The 22565-nt window shown below is 36.3% G+C and overlaps 1 protein-coding gene across 10 annotated transcripts in view; it reads left to right on the top strand.

The window, feature by feature from the left end:
- Window positions 1-22565, top strand: part of FKTN (fukutin) — a 101474-nt gene that overhangs the window by 53577 nt on the left and 25332 nt on the right. For 4 of the 10 annotated variants that reach the window (XM_054658922.2, XM_054658923.2, XM_001138798.8 and 1 more), the window contains 3 exons: window positions 464-597; window positions 2445-2572; window positions 17578-22557. In XM_054658922.2, coding sequence (XP_054514897.1) covers window positions 464-597; window positions 2445-2572; window positions 17578-17791 — 476 coding nt within the window. In that variant the 3' untranslated portion in view covers window positions 17792-22557. Of the gene's footprint in view, window positions 1-463; window positions 598-2416; window positions 2573-5565; window positions 5738-17577; window positions 22558-22565 lie in introns of those variants that run through there. The other 6 variants (XM_009457061.5, XM_063787610.1, XM_063787611.1 and 3 more) reach the window with 4 other exon arrangements.

Raw genomic sequence — 22565 nt, 5'->3', positions numbered from 1 at the left:
TAACAGCCCCCTCTATCACTAGAGATTAATGATTAAACATTCTTATCAGCAACTTAGTATTATTAAAGCTAATGGTTTATTCAGAAACTAAAATATATCATGAAAGTTTTTGAGAAAGCTGAGAGTGCTCAGACAGTAAAAATAGATACATAGATAGATAGAAGGTTCAGGTGACTGCTCAAACAAAGTCATTTAGTTTGAGGTTTAATTTTTAAAAATAATTTTGGTAAAGCATCTTAAGTCTAATCCTGTGAAATAAAATCCATTCTATAGCCCCAGCCACTCAAGAGGCCAAGGCAGGAGGATCACTTGAGCCAGGAGTTTGCGTACAGCCTGGGCAATATAGTGAGACTCTGTCTCTTTAAAAAAAAGAAAAAAAATCCTTGTTACAAATATAATTTGTTATAATAACTAATTTTTTCCAAACCTAAATTTTGTTAAAAAAATTTAATCTTCTTTTTAGGATGGTATCGACAATGCAACATTATTCCTTATAGCAAAGATGTTGACCTAGGAATTTTTATACAAGATTACAAATCTGATATTATTTTAGCATTTCAGGATGCAGGACTTCCGCTCAAACACAAATTTGGGAAGGTCAGTAACAAAAGTTGGCTTCATTTCATAAGTAACATATCTCACTTGTAAAGTTTATATTAAGCAACTCAGATATGGTTAAGAATGCTACATACATAATTTTATCACTCAGTATTGACTAGGATGAGTTCAGCAGAAGCCTGTTACCACTTGTAATTTCTGCACTGTCTAGGCAAAAGCAAGAAAATCTGGCTTTCTACTGGGTTGGTGCAAAAGTAATTGTGGTTTTTGCCATTACTTTTGCACCAACTAATAATGATAAAAAAAGAAGGATCTTCAACTCTTATAGGTGAATGTATTGCTATTACATTAGGCAACAATGTAATATAAAATCAATATAATGTATAATATACAATTAATAAGTAAGAATCCCACCCACCGTACCTGAAGTTACATTGTTTCTCATGAGTCATTTAATTTACGGATGTCATTATCAACATAAAATATTCCATTGATTGCTAAGGGATAGAAATATAGAATCATTTCAAATAAGTACTTCAATTTCTTGTTTATCTTATATGTCCTAGGCTATAGCAGTTTGCTCAGACGTCAACTAGGGATAGGTCATTGGGGCCTAGATGAAATCTCCCTCTAGACAATTTGATTCCTATGCCCTAAGCCCATGATCTCTTGCAATCATCTTGTTCTTAATTTGCTTGTCCCCTCGGAGGTGGGGACAAGCAAGTAAAAATATGTTTAGTCGGCTGGGTGCGGTGGCTCATGCCTGTAATCCCAGCACTTTGGGAGGCCGAGGCGGGTGGATCACGAGGTCAGGAGATCGAGACCACAGTGAAACCCCGTCTCTATTAAAAATACAAAAAAAATTAGCCGGGCGCGGTGGCGGGCGCCTGTAGTCCCAGCTACTGGGGAGGCTGAGGCAGGAGAATGGCGTGAACCTGGGAGGCGGAGCTTGCAGTGAGCTGAGATCGCGCCACTGCACTCCAGCCTGGGCGACAGAGCAAGACTCTGTCTTAAAAAAAAAAAAAAAAAAGTTTAGTCACCAGAAAATTATTTTTTCCATCATAAATATTATTTTATTTTACTAAAAAATATAAATAAAATATTTTACTGAGGTCAAAGTCAAATAACAGAGCTCTAGTTATTCAGCAAACATTTACCAAACATTCACTATAAGTATGGCACTGTCCTCTGCACCTGGGACACAAAGATGAATAAATGATAGTTCTTACCCTTGAGAAGCTCACTGTCTAATTGGGAGGGGGAAAGGCTGCATAAATAATTCTGTGATGAGTGCTGTGGCCGACAGATGTACCAAGTCCAATGGGAACGTAATTATTTGTATGATAAGTTTTCTTTAGGGAAATGTTCTCAGAATTATTTATTTTTTTACCTTAACTTTTATTTTTTTTCTTTTTTCCATGTGTGTAGTATAATGATCTAGACTATGTATGTGACTATGAGGAATGCCACTTTACTTAAGTACTTATTGATTGTTATGAGAGACTTATTTCCTGATAGTTTTATTTGGATTATTAAAGGAAATAATATTTCTTTGGTTCTTTTCCTTTTTTAGTCAGAAATCTGCTCTGGAATAGGATATTTCTATTTTTTTTCTGCAGTGATAATTACCATAAGTCATTTACTCTGAGTTATCATCAATTGTAAGAAACATTATTTTAGATGCAGTTAAGAAATTAAATGATATGTTACTGATGCATCCCAATTTCAGAGGTGCCTTAACTTGAAAAAATGTGCATCTTAGAATGAATACTCTATGTATGTAAAACTTAAGAATCTGTTTCTTTATTTTTTTTTTTTTAAAAAAAAGGTTTTTAAAAATGTATTTCCTTTGTTTCAGTGTGTGAAGGTTTTCATCTTCCCCATAGGTAGAAGACAGCTTGGAACTATCCTTCCAGGGAAAAGATGATGTAAAACTTGACGTTTTTTTCTTCTATGAAGAAACTGATCACATGTGGAATGGAGGCACTCAGGCCAAAACCGGAAAAAAATTCAAGTATGAATCAAATAAGTACTTATTTATAAAAGTACTACAGAAATAATTTCAGGAGGTAGAAATAAAAAAGTAACTGAAAATGAAAAGAAAACCAAAAATCTCTTTCAAGACTCCATTATTAGCTAACACTTTCTTAGCTTACCCATAGAGTCCAGTTATGCCTGTGAAGTAAGAATACCTATAAGGACGGTTTGTGAGGAGGAAGTGTCCCTGGGTTTGTCAGTCCAAGTTGATGATACAGCTGGTCTATTCTCAGTTCTGAGAGAGAGAATGAGAATGGGAACCTGAAGAGCATGGGTTTTAGAGTCAGGCTGACCTGGGAAACCTTAGCTCCACCCTAATTTGTGGCCTTTAGATTTTCTGAACAGTAATCATTTTATCCATTACATTGAGTAATACTACTGTGTGTCAGGCACTATTCTGAACGTTTTACATATATTAACCCATCTAGTCCTCAAAATAACCTTCAGAGGTAAATATTCAGTGTGATTGCTGTTGAATCTCAGCTCTTTATTTTACCAGCTATATTACCTTTAGCAAGTTATTTAACCTCTCTGCCTAAGTTTCCTCAGCTGTAAAATGGAAATTATAGTAGAAATTGCCACATAGAGTGGTTTTAAGGATTAAAAGAATTAATACACAAAAAGAGCTTTGAGGAGAGTCAGGATGTCCTGGGTGCTAAGTAATTATTACCTGCTGTTACTAATACTACTGTAGTAGTAGTAGTAGTAGTAAAGAAAACTATTTCTCTTCTTATTCTCATGAGAAATTTACAGATTAGAGACATGTATAATTATCTCAATATTAAACTGTTACGTCTATTCTTAGAGAACTTCTGTAAGAGTGTCACCTTTTTTCTAAGAAAGATAATTTCTAGAGCCAGTATTAGAGTCCTGTTATTCTTAAATTACTTTCTAAGGCTTGAATTTTTTCTCTCACTGACATGATCTGAAACCTGCAAACCTCAAAAGAACTGTTCATTTCCAACTACTACATTTCTGGAGAGAAAAAGCTTCTTTCATTCTGCTTTAACAGCTCTTTATAGTAGCAGTGTTTGGGAAGTGTGAAGTGTTCTGATTATTTAACAAGAGAAATGAGCAGTGATAGAACTGTCTGGACAGATGGTGTGAGTCCCAGATTTTCTATCATGTTACTGTGACCTTAAAAGGCAGAGAAAAGAACAGGAGATGGCTGAGTAGAGTAGTTTCTTTGGAAGATTCCCCCAGCCATATGCCATTTTTATTCTTTTCGGCACTATTTACTTTAAGAAAATGTAGTATTTTTAACACTACTATTCCTTGGGGATGAAGAAAAACAAAATGTTTAAAGCTAGTTCAAGGGTCTTTTTAATGTATTTTAAATTTTTGAATAGATTATACATTACATAGTTAAAATATTCAAAGAATATAAAGGATGTGTGTGAAAAGTAAAGCTTTCTCCATCCTCTGCCCCTCATTTTCCCGTTTCTAGTTGCCCTTTACAGAGATAACCATGATTACTCATTTCTTATGTATCCTTTCCGAGACAAACATATGCTCTTATACATATAGTATTTACGTTCATCTCTCCCCCTTTACACAAATAGTATTATAGCATATTACACACTGTCTGTATGTTCTTTTCCTCACATAGCTATGTATCTTGGAAAATGTTCCAAATGAGTATGTATAGAAATAGCTGCATTTTATTCCATTGTATGGCAATACCATAATTTATTCAACCAATTCCCTATTGATGAATATTTAGGCTGTTTCCAGTAGTTTACTGTGACCCTCAGTTCTGCAGTCACTATCTCTGTCCATATGTCTTTATGCACACGTGTGAAACCCTGTGCAGGATAAAGTATTAGACTCAAATTTTGGGGCTAAAGGGAATATAAGCATATTTCAATTTTGATAGATATTGCCAAATTGCCCTCCAAAGATGTTTCCCCAATTTATATTCTCAACCACATGGTTTGAGAATATGGGTTTATTTTTTAAACGTGCACTATCTGTAAAGAGAGGTAAACTTGCTCAATATTTGCCACTAATCAGTAACTTATCAATTACTTGTAATCAGTAACTAAATCTACCATACACCAAATATAATTGGGAGCACATTAGCATTACTGTTCAAACTAGTCAGTATAATGTATCATCTCACCTTCTCCAAAGGTCTTTTTGTCTTTATAATAACCTATTTTTTATTTTATATATAGTTCATTCTGAGAAAAGCTTAATAATATAGAATGCTTACTATTTTTTAAAAGGCAGAAGAGGAACTCAAGAAGGAAGAAAAAAGATTTTCTTTCTAAACTACTCTGCAGGCCTACAGAATGATATCTTTGGTCCTAACATTTAACAGTATATTAAGAGTAATAATAAAGATAAAGCTTCCAGGATATCTGCTAGCTATCAGGCACTATGATAGGTAGTTCATATATATATATATATATATATATATATATATATATATATATATACACACACACAATCTGGTTAATCCTCATACTATCCCTGTGGGTTCGGTATTCTCACCTCCAGTTAGACATTAGGAAACTAAAGCTCAGAGTGAAGTAACTTACTCGAGGCTTTTGACTGTTAATGGCAAGATCAAGATTTAATGCCAGACCTGTTTGACCCCTAAGCCTAAATGCTTTCTTCTTAGAGTTAATAGGTTAAGTGAGTTAGTATATCTAATGCATTTAGAACAGTACCTGGCACATTGTAAGTATTGTGTAAGTAGTAGCTACTGTCAGTACTGTATTATTATTATTACTGTTACTGTTATTATTATTACCATGCTGCACTGGCATAAGGTATAGTACTTTCAGCACAGTGGTAAATTGGATTAGTAATTTTCTAGGCAGGCATTTTCTTCCTCCGTCTCATGATACTCATTCCGTCTTTAGTTCTCAGTCTTTCACTTCTTTATAGGAAGCCCTTCTTTTACCTGAAATCCAAATTCCATTTAAAAATATTGACTGGATTCTTTATTCTGTTTTTCTCCAGCATCCAAATCTGCCAGTAATAAAAGTGATGAATATAATAACTATGCCTCCAGAATGTGAAGTTTTTAATTCAACTTCACATTTCCTAAAGATGCTGCCTAGATTTATTTGGTTTGTTTCTTTCCTTCCCATTTTGAATCAACTGGTATGGGTAGAAGCCAGAAGTTTGAAAGGTAATAATAATAGTTAACTTTATTGAATACTTACTATAAGCCAATCAATATGCCAAGCTTTTATATGTTTTATCTTATTTAATCCTCACAATAAGTTTATAAAGGAGATTTTATCATCATCACCTTTATTTTATGGATGAGCAAATTAAGGCAGACCTGAGTCAGACCTAGGTGTGTATCACTTCAGAGCCCATGTTCTTACTAAGTTAGTGTCACCATGATCTCTATCATGTTGTTAATACCCCTTCCATGAAAACATTATCAGGGTAATACAACTACTGCTACATCCTCTAATAGGAAATCTACTCCTTGGGCTAGTAGTGGGTTCCTTATACCTTCTGACAGTTGCGGCTTCTGCTTGTTGGATAGATCTTCAGAAAATTCAGATTCATCCTCTGTGGACCACACTCCCATCCAGGTGTGGATCCTGTGTAATTTTATCACTTCATTTCTGTAAAATGTATTTACTAACTGCTGTGTGCTAAGGATACTGATGTGACTGTAACTTAGTTTCTGCTCTTAAGGATCTCATGATCTAGACCATGAGACATGTTAAAGTACTCTGATAGCAATCAGTACTGTAATCAAATATGTATAATCTATAGTTGAAGTACCAAATCAGCCATATCTAGAAACAATGGCAAAGAAGTGTGGCTTACAAGTAGAGAAATTTGTTAGGTAGACTTAGGAGAAATGTGGAAAAAGTCCTAAAAATAGGTTTATTTAATGATTTTTAAATTAGTTTATTTCTATTTTTTAATTTAAAAAATTCTGTGGGCATCTGTATACATAAAGTAAAAACTTTAAGGGGTTGTTTCCTTCAATAGATACCCAAAGGTAAAATTATTAAGTCAAAAGATAGGAGCCTTTTAAAGAGTTTTGATACATATTGCCAGGTTGCATTCCTAAAAAGTTATGCAAAATTTTATACAGTCACCAACATAAATGAGCATGCTTAGTTTGCTATATCATACTGAGTGTTGCATTGTACTCACAGTCATTCATGACTCCCCTGATAGTTTCTTTGAGTAACTTGTTTTTTCACTTTCTTTTTATTATCCCAAGGTATCTTCTATCATAAAACCAGGTCAGTCATTAGTAGCAAGTTACCAACAATTATTACCTTTCTGGCCAGGCACAGTGGCTCATGCCTTTAATCCCAGCACTTTGGGAGGCCAAGGTGAGAGAACTGCTTGAGCACGGGAGTTTGAGACCAGCCTGGGCAACAGAATAAGCCCTGGCTTTATATAAAAATTTTTTAAAAATTACCCAGGCATGGTGGCATGTGTCTGTGGTCCCAACTACATGGGAGGCTGAGACGGGAGGATCACCTGAGCCCAGGAAATCTAGGCCGCAGTGAGCCACATTTGCACCACTGTACTCCAGCCTAGGTGACAGAGCAAAACCAGAAAAAAAAAAAAAGAAAGAAAAGAAAAAAAATCATTACTTTTCTCTTAACTATTCCTAACATCAACTGGCTTTTAGTATACATCTAACCCCCTCCCTGTCGTCCCAGTCTCCCTTTCAAAATCCAGCTTTAAAATATTACAGTGCATTTTGAATGTCTTGTCATAGGTGTTTGTTAGACACTTATTATATAGAGACTTTTATATTTAAGCTTTATACAAGTGTGATTTTAGCTGAGTGAGCCCAGGAATTAGAAGACCTGAATTCAAATCTGAGTTCTATTTTTTTGTATCATATAACCTTCTGAGCTTCAGATTTCTCCTCTTAAAATGGGAATAACACTGCGTACTTCACAGGGTATAATGCTTCGATTAAATACTGTGTAGTTACCTGATTCCGTGCTTGGCACATAATAGATTCACAACTGTTTGCTAATTCTAAATTAGGCAGGCAGAGAATAGAAGTCTGATTAGGAAGATTCATTGCTAGGTAGCAATTAGAAAAAAAATCACATGGTAGTGAATTAAAGCCTACCAAATGTTACCGAGATGAATATAAACTTGTATTACCTATAACTGCAGAGAGATATAGTTTATAGGAAAAAAACGTGTAAAGAGTACTGATTCTTTGGAAGTTTTCTCTGAAAGTGAGGGTTGAGTCAGAACAATTTGAATGAATATTGTTGAATGGGGAATTGCTATTAAGTTAGATTTGGTTGCCTCTAGGAAAAGAGACTTAGGGCCATGTAAAGATGATATTGGGCAATGCTGGTAAACTGATTAATTGCCAGAAAGTCTTGTTGTTTGGTGGGGTTTTTGACTGGATGTAATAAAGAATCTCTCTCATAAGGCTTTTGGTGGAGAATGTAGTAAGACACAAGTCCTGTTGAGGAATATTGTTCTTGCTAGTGTGTGTAGGCATGGAAAGCTGGTATAGTGAGGAAGACTTGGGAGGTTGAGGACTATGCTAAACGGGAGGTGACCGGAAGAAATGGTAAAAGAACTTAGCACCATGCCTGGCTACGAACAAGGGGAGTCCAAGAAAACTAAGTGTCCAAAATAACATATAAGTTTATAATCTTAGAGCTAGAGAAAAATTAGGAAATAGTGGATTATTATGTTTTTAATTGAAGTGTAACATACATACAGAAAACTATACAAAGCAAATGTATGGCTCCAAGAATTATCAAATGAACAAATGTGTAACCAGCACCCCAGTAAAAAAAAAAAAAAGTATTTGTCAGCACCCCAGAAACCCATATCATTTTCCCTCAAGATCATAGCTCCTGTTTCCCACAAGGTAACAGCGATGCTAACTTCTGGTATTACAGTTTAGTTTTACCTGTTTTTTTATTTTATATAAACTAGATGGTATGTTGCTGGCTTCTTTTCATTCAACATTGTATTTGTGAGAACCATCCATATTTTTACATGTTGTAGCTCTTCAGTCATTTTCTTTGCTGTGTAGTAGTTAATTGTATGAATATATCACAAATATTTATTAAGTCCACTAACCCAAATATTAGTTGGATATTTGGGTTGTTTTCAATTTGGGGCTATTATAGATGATGCTGTAGTGAACATTTCTGTACGTGTCTTTTAGTGCCCTGGTACATGCTTATCTTAGTTTGCTCAGGCTGCTATAACAAAATACCATAAACTGGGTGGCTCATAAACAGAAATTTATTTCTCAGGTTTCTGGATGATGGGAAGTCCAAGATAAAGGTACCAGCATGGTCAGGTTCTGGTGAAGGCCCTCCTGCTGGTTGTAGACTGCTGATTTCTCCTCACATGGTGAAAGGAGCAATCAAGCTCCCTTAGGCCTTTTTTATAAAGTTTCCATTCCTGAGTGTTTCACCCTCATGACCTAATCACCTCCCAAAGGTCTTACCTCTTAATACCGTCACCTTGGAGGTTAGGATTTCAGCATATGAATTTTGAGGAGACATAAACATTCAAACCACAGCAATGTTTTTCTATTGGGTTTACACATAAAGTTTGGGATTGCTTAGTCGTAGGGTATTCATGTGTTCAATTTCAGCATATTGTTTACAAATAGTTTTCCAAAGTTATTCCAAGTTATATTCCAGTATGTTATAGAACTTTCCATTGCCCCACATTTTTACCAACGCTTGGCATTGTCAGACTTCTTAATTTGTAACCATTTTGGTAGGTGTGTAGTGTTACCAAATTGTAGTTTAGATTTCTTTTTCCTTGACTTAATGAAGGCAAGTTCATGTTTACTGACCATTTGGATATCCTCTTTTGTGAGTTACCGGCTGAGTATCTTGTCAGGTTTTTTTTCTGAGTTGTCTGTCTTTTTCTTACTTGAAAATATCTTCTCCCAATTTGTGCCTTTCTTCTTTATTCTTTTTTTTTTTTTTTTTTTTTTTGAGACAGAGTTGTCACCCAGGCTGGAGTGCAGTGGTGTGATCTTGGCTCACTGCAACCTCCACCTCCCAGGTTCAAGCAGTTCTCATGCCTCAGCCTCCTAAGTAGCTGGAATTACAGGCACATTCCATCATACCCAGCTATTTTTGTGTTTTTAGTAGAGATGGGGTTTCACCATGTTGCCCAGGCTAGTCTCAAACCCCTGACCTCAAGTAATCTGCCCTCCTCGGCCTCCTAAAGTGATTGGAATACAGGCATGAGCTGCTGTGCCAGCCCTTCTTTACTCTCTTAATAGTGATTTTTGGTGAATAAAAAGTTATTTTAATGTAGTTCAGTTTATCTATTATGGGTAGTATTATCGTGTCCTGTTTAAGAAATCTTTCCCTATCCCAAGATAATGAAGCTATTCCTCTTGTACTACCTTCTAGAAACTTTATTGTTCTATATGTAATATGAAGTAAAGATCAAGTTTAGACTCTATACTTTATTTGGATTCACTAGCTTTTCTACTAATGTGCTTTTTCTGTTCTAAGATCTAATCCAGGATATCACATTGCATTTAGACACTCTACCTTTTGAAACTTTATTTTGGTCCAAGATTTTAAGCTTGTCACTAGTAATACTAGATTATCATACATCATTGCATGTCCCACTTCTGCTCATTCAAGGGCCTTACGTTGCTGTCTGTTTGAACTAGCTTCTTGGTACCTTGATCTGGAAATAATCTTCTCTTCCTCTGCATTTCTATAGATTTTCTTTTTCTTTCCCTCTCTCATGCTTTATTGGAGTACTTTTGCTGATTTGTCTGTCCTTTCTATGTGATAGATAAAATCAGGCCTGGTACATGTTTGGCTAAGTGAGACCTGAGCCCTACATGAAACTAAGTCAGATCCTCTTAAGTGTAGTCTACACTGTTTTGTTAAGATGATAAGGTGACACTAGGTTGATGACTTGATCCAACCTAATGTGGTTGGAGAATTAAAACTATAGAGTTAAGTTAGCTTAGTTGTTTTCAATCATTCTGCTTCACAAGAAGTTAAAAGACTAGAGGTATTTGTTGAATCCTCACTCATTGTCTCTCTCAGCTTCACAGATTGATACTGTGCTCCTACAGTTGTAACTCCAAGAAACACATTTGTCTTTTTAGTACTTACAGCTGTGAAGCTAAAGGCAAATTTGAATAATTTCTTTAAATGAGTGTATTTAAAACATTGACTTTTCTATGAATGATCTCGTATTTTCTGCTCTGTTTATGCCTTTATATTTTACAACATACAGATTATGTCTTAGGTCTCCTTAATTATACCTCCAAACCTCTAGTAAGTAGCAGGTGCAAAATTGAGGAATTGAGGGAAGAACTTTGAATGCATGTTATATGGGAATTGTATACTTATACAATATGTAGAAGTAGCAGTTATTTATAGAGCAAGCTTTGTTTATTTTTTAAGAGAAGATTGCCTCCAGATGAATAAGCAGTAAATCTTTCATTTATGTGAAGTAAGTTATGTTTTTTAAAACTGTCGAATAGTTTGTTGTTTGAACATAATTCTATAAGATATTATATAGGATAGTATCCTAAGAGAAATAAAAGCATATTTTCAGTAAAAGACTTGTACACAAATGTTTATAGCAGTCTTACTCATACTAGCAAGAAATGGAAGCAACCCAAATGCCCATCTTCTGGTGACTAGTTATAAAATTATGATATATTCAAACAATGGACTACCACTGAACAATGAATAGCAATGAACTACTGATAAATGCAATAACATGGATGAATTTCTAAAACATGATGCTAAGTGAAAGAAGTCAGATAGGAAGAGTATATACTGTGTACTTGCTGTTATTTGAAATTGCACAGGAAAAACCAATCAACAGTGTAATAAGATTAGTGGTTGCCTAGGACCAGGGTGGGTTGATTGCTTGACTGACAAGGGGCACAGGGAACTTTGGACGAGGGGTTGGTAGAAATGTTCTATATCTTGATTATTGTGGTTACACAGGTATATACATTTGTCAAAACTCATCACTTAAGATAGATGCATTTCATTATACTTAAGTTATACCTCAAAAGAAGTTACCTTAAAAGTTTAAGACTGGGCACAGTAACCCATCAGCATTTGGGGAAGACCCGGTGAGAGGATCACTTGAGCCCAGGAGTTCAAGATAAGCCTGGGCAACATAGGGAGACCCCATGTCTACAAAAAAATAAAAACTAAACTTAAAAAAGGTTAAAAAGATAAAAAACAGTTTGTGACTTAGAAAACTGATGCTAAGAGAAAAAGGGTCTGAGATCACAGGTTGAAACAGAGGGATATATGGGACCAAAAGCAATGAATTTGGTCAGGGCAGACCTAATTGCAATGATAAACTTTGAGACTTTCACATATGATTAAACAAATTGTGTAATCTGATAGTAAAGCCTTTTGTATTGAGTATGAAAATTGAAACTATAATTTAATTCTTTTAAAAATTATCCATTATATACAAGGAGAAATCCTGTAAAAACTGTCTGAAGGAAAGCAAGCACAACTGGAGTCTAACTGGTTGTTGAAGTGCTATAGATCTAGTTCTGGGAAGTTATGTGGTTATGTAGAGCTATAGAGTTTTTGGAAGTTATGTAGTTATGTCCCAAGGCTTTGTCCTCTGGCATTGAGGGAAACTTTAGTACTTGTTTTAAATTGATAGTTTTTAATGTAGTCATTATGTATATGTATATGTATATATACATGCTGCTCTAAAGACACATGCACACATATGTTTATTGTGGCACTATTCACAATAGCAAAGACTTGGAACCAACCCAAATGTCCATCAATGATAGAATGGATTAAGAAAATGTGGCACATATACACCATGGAATACTATGCAGCCATAAAAAAGGACGAGTTCATGTCCTTTGTAGGGACATGGATGTAGCTGGAAACCATCATTCTCAGCAAACTATCGCAAGGACAGAAAACCAAACAGTGCATGTTCTCACTTATAGGTGGGAACTGAACAATGAGAACACTTGGACACAGGGTGGGGAACATCACACACTGGGGCCTGTCGTGGGGTAGGGGGAGAGGGGAGGGATAGCATTAGGGGATATACCTAATGTAAAGGACGAGTTAATGGGTGCAGCACACCAACATGGCACATGTATACATATGTAACAAACTGGCACGTTGTGCACATGTACCCTAGAACTTCAAGTATAATTAAAAAAAAGAAAAAAGAAAAATCTGGGATGGCTGGCTTTAGTTTATACTCAGCTGTGTTACATTAACTCTCTCAAAACAAAATGCGGTAGATAACTAGGTCAATAAATGTGATCATTAGTTAAAATGTGAAAATGATAAAATTTTCTAGAAAAATAAATACCAAAATCAACTCAAAAAGATCTAGATAACCTATATTCATTCGAGACAGTGAATTAGTAATCCGAAATCCTCCTTTCTCCGTCTTTTCCCTACCAGAGTATACTAAAACCTAGAAAGTTTGCTGCAAAGTTTCACTGTGCCTTCACAGAACAGATTGTCCCTGTATTGTACAGCTTATTTCAGGCAATAGAAAAAGAGAAAACTAAGTAACTATTTTATGAGAGTGATAGCAAAAGTGGACATGGACAATACCAAAAAAAATTTTTAAGGGAAATTACTGTCTCAGTGAATACAGTGAAAAAATACTAAATGAATAGAATTTTGTAGTGTGTACATATTAATGTAATTCTCTGTATTAAAGGATTAAAAGATTAAAGGAACAAAAACACTATGATTGTTTTAATAGATGACATTAAAATTTTTTGATAAATTTTATAATTAACCAAAAGGAGAGAGACCTCTTAGCAAATTTGGATTAAAAGGAATCTAGGCTGGGCATGGTGGCTCACATCTGTAATCTCAACATTTAGGGAGGCCGAGGCAGGTGGATCACTTGAGGCAGGAGGTCAAGACCAGACTGGCCAACATGGTGATACCCCAACTCTACTAAAAATAGAAAAATTAGCCAGGTGTGGTGGTGTGCGCCTGTAATCCCAGCCACTCCAGAGGCTGAGGCAGGAGAATTGCTTGAACCCGAGAGGTGGAGGTTGCAGTGAGCTGAGGTCGCACCACTGTACTCCAGCCTGGGTAACAAAGCGAGACTGTCTCAAACAAACAAACAAAAAAACCTGAAATTTCTTTTACCTAATAAAGAGAATATAACAAAAACCTAGAGTGAGCAACCATGTTTAATGATAAAACTTTAGAAGCCCTTCCATTAAAATCAGAAAAACGTTAGGAATGTGTGCTAGCCCTGCTTCTATTAAACAATATGCTAGAGGGCTTAGGCACTGGAATAACATGAGAAGAAATTAAAAGTTAAAAGAAGAGAAAAAATTGGTAGTGAGAATAAACCATTTATGTTTTGTAGGAAATTCTTGTCAAGAATAGCTCTACTGCTCCAATTCTAGAGTTAATGTAAAACTTAAGTTTAAAAAAGCCAGGTTCGGGAACAGGCAACCTACAAAATGGGAGAAAATTTTCGCAACCTACTCATCTGACAAAGGGCTAATATCCACAATCTACAATGAACTCAAACAAATTTACAAGAAAAAAACAACCCCATCAAAAAGTGGGTGAAGGACATGAGCAGACACTTCTCAAAAAAAGACATTTATGCAGCCAAAAAACACATGAAAAAATGCTCATCATCACTGGCCATCAGAGAAATGCAAATCAAAACCACAATGAGATACCATCTCACACCAGTTAGAATGGCAATCATTAAAAAGTCAGGAAACAACAGGTACTGGAGAGGATGTGGAGAAATAGGAACACTTTTACACTGTTGGTGGGACTGTAAACTAGTTCAACCATTGTGGAAGTCAGTGTGGCGACTCCTCAGGGATCTAGAACTGGAAATACCATTTGACCCAGCCATCCCATTACTGGGTATATACCCAAAGGACTATAAATCATGCTGCTATAAAGACACATGCACCCGTATGTTTATTGCGGCATTATTCACAATAGCAAAGACTTGGAACCAACCCAAATGTCCAACAATGATAGACTGGATTAAGAAAATGTGGCACATATACACCATGGAATACTATGCAGCCATAAAAAATGATGAGTTCATGTCCTTTGTAGGGACATGGATGAAACTGGAAATCATCATTCTCAGTAAACCATTGCAAGAACAAAAAACCAAACACCGCATATTCTCACTCATAGGTGGGAACTGAACAATGAGATCACATGGACACAGGAAGGGGAATATCACACTCTGGGGACTGTTGTGGGGTGGTGGGAGGGGGGAGGGATAGCATCGGGAGATATACCTAATGCTAGATGACGAGTTAGTGGGTGCAGCGCACCAGCATGGCACATGTATACATATGTAACTAACCTGCACAATGTGCACATGTACCCTAAAACTTAAAAGTATAATAAAATATATATATATATAAAATAAAAAATAAAATAAATAAAAAAGCCAGGTTCAGTTATAGTTGATGTTGTCTCTATCTGTCTGAGCCTAGTAATAATAAAACACTGTTGGTTCTGGGATAGTGGAAGAACTTCCTTTTCATTTAGCAGTTGTATTCATAGGTTGTGCTTAAACTGATTGTAATTAAACTGATGAAATTATCCAACTACCACCAAGTAGTTGTATAGATTTTAAGGATATCTGTGAGGGAAAAAAATGGTCTATTCCAACTATTGAACTACTGTTTTATGTAAAAATAATATGAAATAAAAGTGGTATGAAATAGAAAATGGATGGAAGGATTTTTTTGTGGTAATAATATCTCTTAAACTTATATTCTGATTTAGGGTTGCCTTAGTCTGCATTTAAACCTGTTCACATGCTGGATCCAATCCCAGGGCCTTAAAGTACAAACTGCTTAGCCGAACTTAGTCTTAGCTTTAAAAGCCGAGGTAACATTGCAGACCCATGGTGTATTTTAGTCTTAGTCATTATTTACTGGTAGCCTGGACAGAGTGCATGGCATGTGCTGTTCTGTGTCATTCACTCTCCTTCACTTCCTCCCTACAATCCTATTTTATAATCAGTTTTTACATTTTATTGTTTGTTTATCTTTCCTCTTAGGAAGCTGGGATTTTCTTTTTGCTGAATGGATTGAAAAATAATTGGGGAAAAGGAAACCACAAAGAGTTTAGAGAGGTTTCTGTTTAAGTACAAAAATTAACATTTGAGTTAAATTGTCTTCGAATTATTTTCACATTATTTATATATTTAAAATGTTTTGGCTTTGCTCATAAATTCTTCATTGTTCAAAACATTGCTTTTGTAAAATTTGTAGTATTCCCTTTCACCTTATCTATCCTGTATCTATTATTATTTTTCCCTCTTTCAGCTTTTTGATGAGACCACAAAGGATAATACTTAGAGAAGTTTCCTGGCCTGTATTACAAGATAGACCATGAGTTCTGCCTCAATTCAACTTCAGTGTGTCAACTTGATAGGATAAGACAGGTGGACATTCTGCTAACCAGCATCTGATTAGAGAGGGTGGAGGCTGGTGATGGATTGTTATGTGTGATGACAAAATAAGCAATTCCGTGAACATGAGTGTGCAGAGTAAAATTGGGACCAGCAGATGGTGGGGCTAAGCTGTATCTTATTTCTCAGCTATGAGATTTTCCGTGGCCGCCTTTTCACAGTAGCCAGCTGGGATTGTCCATTAACTGGGTTTGAGTAAAAGGGAGTTGTTGCTTTCTTTAGAATTTGTTCAGCCTCTCCTTTTCATGTATGGCTTTATGTTCATTTGGTAGTAAAACACGATATTCAAAGGCAGAATATATGAGAACTGACCTTTTCTTGGAGAACATCCCAGTTAGATCCCATTTCCACAATATGATTACACTTTGAAATCTGGCTTTTCCCTGTTCTTTCTTTAATCCTCTGATATTTTAAATTCCTGTAATCTCTGCTGTTGCCACTTTAAACCTCATTACTGAAATTTCTTCCCACATTGAAACACTTCTCAGAAAAAAAATGCAGAATATAGAGCAGAGCTATAATATAAACTTAAACAGACCTGCTAGTTTTAGCTTTCTTTTCTAGTATACATAATTTAGTTTACTTGATCCAAAGGATCTTTAAGAAACATGTTTTGGTTTAATTTCTGTTTGTTTTGTATTTTTTTTGAGACAGGGTCTCACTGTGTCACCCAGGCTGGAGTGCAGTGGCGTGATCTTGGCTCACTGCAACCTCCACCTCCAGGGTTCAAGTGATTCTCCTGCCTCAGCCTCCTGAGTAGCTGGGACGACAGGAGTGTGCCACCACACCCAGCTAATTTCTTTGTATTTTTAGTAGAGATGGGGTTTCATCATGTTGGCCGGGCTGGTCTCGAACTTCTGGCCTCAAGTGATCTACCTGCCTCAGCCTCCCAAAGAGCTGGGATTACAGGCGGGAGCCACCACGACCGGCCTGGTTTAATTTCTAAAACTTACCTACTAATCGACTTAGTTCTGCAATAAATATAGTTACAATCATTATAACTAGTATTCCTTGGGCTGGTTTAAAGATGTTCTTTAGCATTTGAGATGAAAGGCAGAAACCACAGGTAGGATCATGTAAGCTATGGAACCAAAGGAAAAGCCTGGAAATGCAACTTGGAGTCCTGCTTACTCTGTATCCTTGGAAAATCCAGATTGTGAAAGAAAAGAAAAAGATCATTTTCATCCATCTTTTGACAGCTTTCTACTTTGACACTTCTTTCCTCTACAGTTCCAACAGAAAGCCCAAGGCTGACTTTGATTTGCCTGACTTGGGTATGTTCCCATCCCTGCCTCAATCATTAACTTACTGGCCTGAGTCTTAGTGATGGGGTCAGCCTCTCCTCAATCCTATGAGCTTGGAACAGGAAAGGAAAATTGGAGAAGAGGAAAGGGATTCTGGACAGTCAAAAATAATTAAATATCCACTCTCTTCCCAAAGATGTGTAATGGGAGAGCACTGTCCTTCAGCCAATAATGCACTAGCAGCTAGATTCCTTAGCTAGACCTTCTTCCACTGTTGAAGCCTAATCCCTCTGTTTTGCTGCAGATACCTGTTTCCGAAGTTTACACTGTGCTGGACTGAGTTTGTAGACATGAAGGTCCATGTACCCTGTGAAACCCTCGAATACATTGAAGCCAACTATGGTAAGACCTGGAAGATTCCTGTAAAGACGTGGGACTGGAAGCGCTCTCCTCCCAATGTGCAACCCAATGGAATCTGGCCTATTTCTGAGTGGGATGAGGTTATCCAGTTATATTGAGATAGTAGGTTGAAATGGGAGAATTTCTCTTTTGGAAAAAAAGGTAGATAACTGTTTAAAAAATACATGTCTATTTGTCAAACATAAGTGGGAACCAAAGAAAAAATGTGACAAGTTTGAAGACACAGAAAGAGTCATCTGATGTAATTCTCTCACTTAGCACTAAGGAATTTTCATGTGCCACATACAATGCTAGGTTACAGTGGAGAAGCCTAGATGAATGAGACAAATACCTACTTCTTTTATTCCTCCTTTTGGTAAACAACTCAATTTTCCTTTGAGGGAACCCTCCCCCACCCTTTGAAGAGTTCAAGTTCTGTACAGGTTTTTAAAACGTGAAGTAATGTTTGAACTGGAAGATGAGCTCACCAGGCAAAGCTAAGGAAGGATATACTAGTTGAAAAGAATAACCCACTCCTCTTCTGGGCATTTAAGCTGGTATGTTAGTGCTACTTTTAAGATTGTGGAGTCTGAGTTAATATTCAAGTGATCAGACTTTGAGTGGCATCAAGAAAAGATGATATCAGGTTCATTTTTCAACTAATCTTATGTGGAATTGAATTAGAGAACAAGGCATTATTCTTTTAGGGAAGGTGAGAGCTTATTTGTATCAGAGCTTATTACTTGTCAGGATAAGTAAATTTCTGTACATGTACTGTTTTCATATTTGAAGTGGGAAGAAACTTTATGCTTGTTTAATGCTTAAATTTCCATCCATTGTGAGAATATTTTCACTGACCTCTGATGGCACTTGTTGACAAATCATTCAAGTGAGACCATGTTACTAGACATGATCTTGAAAGAGGCCATGATTTCACAAAACTCATTTTTATTTTATTCTCAGACAGTCTGTTAGGTAAAAATATGAGAAATTCATGTACATTTTATATTTTCTGAATTTATAATCTGTGCACTCCCAATTTTAATGACACTAAAATATTAATAGAATTTTTTAAATATACTCTAATTTTTAAAACATACTCTTTATTATCTTCATTTATCAATTACAGCTTCGTATCTCTAATTTATGGTCTATATACCAATTTAAATGGCATGTAAACCTGCCTGTTTCTTCTCCTCTTCTAATATATATCAGATCTCCAAAATGGAAGCTAAATGGTGGACTTGACAACTATTCACCCTACCTCAGATCATAGAGTTTGTAAAGTTTGTGTCCCTCCCCAGTTTTTCAGTCTGTTGAATGTCGATGGGGCAAGAACTCAGACTTCTACTTTATCAAGTACCACACACTCTGGAATGCTTTAGTTTCCTTTTCCCCTCAAGATGTCTGAGTCAGCTGGGATGCTGTTTACCCCATCTCTCTCTTATATCACTTGAATGATATATTGTAAGTGAGAGGTAAGGAAAATGTAGGCACAATAAGCACTGCTATTTTTCTCTTTGTCTAGGAAAGGAAGCTGAATCTTATATCTTATCTATGCTATTTAGGACTACTTTCTGGAGCTTGGCAGATTTTCCTCTGACACCAGAGAACAATAGTAGTCTCAAGAATGGAAACCTGAATGTCTGAGGGAATGGGCTCGTAGACTTTTTCGAAAACAAATTAGAGAAAGTAACTTACAACCACCCATTCCGGATTTTTAAAGCAACATGAAAACCTTTGATAAATGATAACCAACAGTCTTCTGTCCTAATTTGCATTCTCAATGCAGAATTATTGGGTCTTTCATAAATAACATGAGTGGTTTCTGGAGACATTTAAGATTGTCAGCAAACTTGTCCCAAAATGGCACATCATCATAATCCATTTTCTCTTTGCTAGAAAATCAGCCCATAGAGTGCATTCCCAAATTCTAAATAGCTGACCCTAAATTCATTTTTCATGCTTAAAAATAATAGAACAAATAATAATACTATTTTTGGGCAAAATCCACCCTACTTGATGAGGACCATTTGCTTGTGCTCAGTATTTAGAAATGCATACACTCCACATTTCTCCCCATTTCCAATTGGGACTCCCATTCTTTGCCAGGAGATCTTACCCATCCCTTTTCAGATTAATCTTTTATCCTTTCCTGAAGTACAAAGTCTTAAGAGTGTCTGAAATCCAAGACATCTTGGCCCAATTGACACAGGTTCTATATTCTTCCCTACGTAGACCACTGGCTGCTGAAATACTTTTCTTGTCTTCTGGTTTCACAGGCTTCAGCTCATGGGTTCCACCCTAACTTGGGGAAACAAAAGCCTTCTCTAGAATCTGAAGGCCAGGCTTACCTCTGATTCTGATTCATCCATACTTCATCTTATGTATTTTGACAGTTGGGTTCTGTGGAGTGTCCAGAGACCTTGGGTTAGGTATATCCATCTTCAGTACCTCATTGGATCACTTTTCTTTCATCACTTGAGTATTCTAGCAGTCATTCTCCTAATCTGACCACTTTCAGGTTTAGTTTACCTGGCTTACCTGGGGAAGTTGACAACTTGTTGGTAGTTAGGCACCCATGAATGTCTCCAGAGACATCCTGAGAGGCAAGATTCCTCTTAATTGATAACCAGGACAACCAGGTAGTCACCCAGTCCTCTCTAAGCAGGGAGCACTTGTCCTTCTCTCCTCTGCTGCAGCTACTGATATCTGGCCCCTGGAATAAAACCATAGTTCCTAAAATTGAGCATCCCTAAGAGTAGCTGCTTGGTGGGACAGCTGATTTGATTCCCTAGCTGCAAAACCTGAAATTGACCACTAGGTGACAGAATGTTTGCCAGTATCCTCCCAAAACAAGTTAAAACTTAAGTGAAAATCATTCCGCTTTTGAATCTTAAAAGCTAGAAGAAACCATAATGTAATATTCTTTTTAAACCCTCTTATTTTATAACTAAATAAATAATCACAGAAAAGAATGATCTGAACAAGAACAGCTGAGGCTAAAACCCAAGACTGCCGTGACTCCTAGTCCAATGTCTGTTTCACATCACAACACAGTATCTTTAACAGCGCTTGAGATGCTTAACAGAGAAGGCATCCAGTGTTTCAGTGAGGCTAAGTCTCAGGATGTTTCTGCCGCTTAGTATCTTTTTGTTCAGATTGAGAACCTAAGGCGACAGAGAGGTCAAGGGGAAGTATTTTCTAGTTCAGAATTCAGAATTCTTAGGCAACCTTCATACCTTTATCTGGAAAATGCCTTCTCTCCAGACAATAAGATAGTTCACATCTGGAGACATCAGCCTTTGGTACCTAATTCTCTAAGCTCAAGATGCATCCCATTGCCACTTTACCATTCTATTTCCCAAGGGAACCATCAGCACCAACCTGCTAAATGCCTGTATTTGAAGTCTCTCCCCTTCCTGAAGTGACCTTTTATGAGGCTCTTTCCTTCCTAAGGGACCTTTCCCTGGTAGTAGTGGTCTCATTCACAAAAAAGAATAATAGATGTAACTGGAGTCACTTTGCAGTTTTCAAGATTTTTTTTTTTATCTGCTTGGCTGGAAAGGAGACTAGAGTATCTAGTTTTTAGTATTTAAACTACTTTTAATTATTTATATTGATAGTCTCTGATAAATGCAGGTAGTTAAGAATAGATTGTACTCATTCCTTTTTAAGTTTGTGACCTCAAACCATTGTTTTTATTCTTACATGACTACAGTACTTCAAATGGCACATAGATAGGCAGGATATTACATAGGTAAGCAGGAATTTATACATTGGGTACCAGAGCTAAATCTGGAAAACACATTTGGAATGAGCTTCCACACTTCAGTCTAAAATCTCACCCAAACTTATGGCTACATATTTTTCTAAGTTTTCCCCCTAGTTTCACCTTCTGGAAAGTGAACAGTTTTTAAAATCCTAAATGTTATAAATCCTTAGGAGAAATATTCCCTCAAAACCTAGTCAAGAAAGTGCCACATTCCCACCTTCTAACAGGTAGTTATTAGTTGTAATAGCTTTAATGCATGGAAAAACTTCAGTTACTGACCAGTCAAGAGAATTTCTCAAGAAAAATCCCAGCAACGTTCCCTCTTTCCTCCTTGTCTTCCACTATCATTAAGACCTGGGCTAGATCACCTCTAACATCTCACTTAGGGAAGGCAATGTGTTGCCATAAAAAGACCACAAGCTTTTGAGTTAGGCCTGAATTTGAATTTCAGCTTAATCATGTGGGATTTATGGTGGGGGCCCTTTCAGTCTCAATTTCCACATTAGTGAACTGGGGAAAAGATACATACTTCTAAGGGTTTTTAGGGGGATTAAATGAAGTATACAGTTCTTAGCCTCAGGCCTAGGATTAAGTAAGTACTCAAGAAATGTGCAATTTTCTAGTTCCATGTTTCTTTTCTAATCTTCAAATGGAATTATAGAAACCATGGGTCAGAACATATTCCTTTACTCAAAAGATTGCATGACTGAATTTGCTTAAGAAAAAAAAAATTGTATCAAGTCATTAAAAATTAAATTATATGGTTTGTGAATTCAGAGACATTACCAGTTTGCCTCCTTCTCTCAATAGAACTTGTATTTTCATTTTCTTGGTTAAGCAGTTGTCTCCTAATATTATCCCATATGCTACCTAGTTTGCTGGTCCCAAGCAGTTTACTGTACTTCACTAGATTTGGTACCTGCTCTCCCCTCGACTTCTTTTTCAATATTCTAGCCTTTCCTAGATGTAAATCTTTACCTCCTTGTTAGTGAAATTAGATATAAGCCATGATTTGGAGAGGGAAGAAATCTGGAATACTTAATTTCATTTAATTATCTATGCTGATGAATGCCTGTATCATTGTTAATAAAGGAGAATTGAAAATACTCATTTCTACT

This window comes from Pan troglodytes, chromosome 11 (genome assembly GCF_028858775.2).
Source record: "Pan troglodytes isolate AG18354 chromosome 11, NHGRI_mPanTro3-v2.0_pri, whole genome shotgun sequence".
NCBI lineage: Eukaryota > Metazoa > Chordata > Mammalia > Primates > Hominidae > Pan > Pan troglodytes.
Note: the sequence above shows the minus strand (reverse complement) of the source record. Positions and strands in the feature narration are given on the sequence as shown.